A 2,417-nucleotide genomic window follows, 5' to 3' on the forward strand; every position below is an offset into this window, starting at 1 on the left:
CCTTAGCTTTGGCTTTTAAATTTAGACAGTTTGGTGGTTGACTCTTTGAGAAGTTCCAAGCATATCAAAAAGTTCCCTTTATTCGAAGACACATTGAAATCAAGCTCCAGTTCTGCCCGGAATGCTGTCAAAGTCCTTTACCAGCCATGCATCAGAAGTAGGAATGAAAAGTAAGTTGTACTCTTGTTTTTGTTTTGGGGGACATGGGTGGGTACCGGGAATTGAGCTAGCTCAGGCCCTCACTCTAGCCAGGCAGGTGCTGCGCCCCGAGCTCATCCCCAGCCCCTCGTGTTTTCTTATCACACACTGTATGTTAGCTGCTGCTGCCCTGCTGCCATGGATAATACATTAATGCATTAAGTGGGACTGTGCCGCTGCCCTGCTTGAAGTTTCCAGGGGCCCTACCGCCCAATGTGATTTTAAAGCACACTGAATTATTACGCATGACTAGCATGGGGACAGTGTGCTTTGACTTTAAAAGTAATTGGTCTTTGTGTGTAATCTCAGCTGTCAAGAGGTGTGGCGCAGAACTAAATCAGACTAACAACTACAAGTTCTGGTGATGAGCACTTCCCCGGCACTGAGGATAACAGTAGAGGACAATCATAGCTCTGCGGTTATCATCTGAACAGGGGAAACAGACAGTCAATGAAAGCAACCAAAGCAATTAAAAATTTATGTTGCTCTGCTCTACATGTCCTGTATTCATCTAGCTCATCCGAGCTTCTCGCTTACTTAAGGCTAACAACAACCCAATGGGCAAGGTACTGTTGTCACCCTGTTTTAAAGTAAGGACACTGAGCTCCGGGTGGTGGATTACTGTGGTGAAAATGAAGAGAGGAAAGGTAATGGGGTAGTCAAGGGGTGGGTGAACGAGGTTGTCATTTTAGGTTGGGAAGTCAGAGATGGTTCCTCAGAGAAGCTGCCATTTAAGTAGAAATCCTGGGAGCCCTGTCTAATACTTACAAACATATATAAGCTAAATATGAAAGTTCTTTATCATGTCCATCTCTGTCAGTACAAATTGTGCTGAATATTCCTCCATTCCTTTTTCTATTCTTTTAACATCTTAATTCGAATAATTCACATGTCATTTACACTTAAAAAATAAAATGCTTTGTCTTGGTGATTTTTTCCACATCAGTGCTTGACAGTTTATGACATGGATAGATTGTAATAATTCAACTATTTTTTGATTGGTGGAACATGGGTTATTGCTTTTTGCTTTATAATTCATGCTGAACTAGATACTATTGCATGTGTAAGTTTTTTTCTTTTTTTTTTTTTTTTGGGGGGGGGGACTGGGGATTGAACTCAGGCCCTTGCGCTTGCCAGGGAAGCGCTTATTCTACTGAGCCATCTCCCCGGCCCTGAGCCATCTGCCAGCCCAAGTTTTCCTTTTAACAAGAGGGATTTCTACAACTATGGAATCAAAAGATACACACATTTAATTTTTTTTTTTTTTTTTGTATTTTAGGGAAAGGTCTACTGGGTGTTCAGGGTCTTACTACTAGATTTGACTCATAATGATCCACCTGTTCACAGCCTCCCAAGAGCTGGGATTACAGGCATGTGCCACCATGCCCAGTCTAAAATTTTAGTAAATCTCAAATGTTTTCTATCAGGGCGTCACAGATTTGTACTCTGACCAGAAGTTTCCTTACATGCCTCTTTCTCTGTACTCTCTCTCAGACTACCAAACACATTTTTGCTTATCTGATGCTAAACTAATAAAAAGAACAAAACAGGTTTAATCCACCCTCCTTATATTTTAGGAAGGGATGATCAGAGAATATGGTCTGTCTGTTTTGGAGGAAGGATCTCTATAGAGTTCAGCATAGTTTTGAACTCACTATGTAGTGCAGGCTGGTTTCAAACTCACAGCAGTCTTCCTGCCTCAGCCTCCTGAGTGCTGGAATTACAGATGTGCACTGCCACGCCCAGCTAGGATGTGTTTATGTATTTTATGTTTTTGAGATTTTGGGGGGAAGTAAGTCAGCTTTTGAGCTGTTTATTGATTTTGTTATGTTGGAGTTGTGTGTTCATGCTCCTTTATATATTTTGATTCATACAGGCAAGCTTATTAAAATCTTTTATGCTCATCTTTTCTACCTATTTGAAATTTAGAGGTTTGAGAAGGTCTAATCACACAATAATTATGAAAGTCATTTTCTTTTTTTATATATGTATTTAGTGCAGGGTCTGCAGTCTCACTACACAGATCAGACTTGTAGTGATCCTTTCTGTTTTCAGCCTCCCAAGTGCTGGGATTACAGGCACGTACCACCACGTCCAGTCTCAATCACCCTCTCAGGGAACCCCAGGGGTGAGGCGGGACTGGCAGGCCGGGAATGGAACCCCTGGCCCCTGCATCTGCCTAAGTAGGTGCTTTAATCTGTTGAGTTATCTGGCCGGCC

At 42.0% G+C, this 2,417-nt stretch overlaps 1 protein-coding gene across 1 annotated transcript in view; it reads left to right on the top strand.

Annotated features, from left to right (window-relative positions):
• The window catches only part of Ube3d (ubiquitin protein ligase E3D), a 164,349-nt gene that overhangs the window by 56,475 nt on the left and 105,457 nt on the right, over window positions 1-2,417 (top strand). Inside the window, exon 9 of the mRNA XM_023711935.1 lies at window positions 7-170. Coding sequence (XP_023567703.1) covers window positions 7-170 — 164 coding nt within the window. The remainder of the gene's footprint in view (window positions 1-6; window positions 171-2,417) is intronic.

This window comes from Octodon degus, unplaced genomic scaffold (assembly GCF_000260255.1).
Source record: "Octodon degus isolate 3935 unplaced genomic scaffold, OctDeg1.0 scaffold00022, whole genome shotgun sequence".
Taxonomy (NCBI): domain Eukaryota; kingdom Metazoa; phylum Chordata; class Mammalia; order Rodentia; family Octodontidae; genus Octodon; species Octodon degus.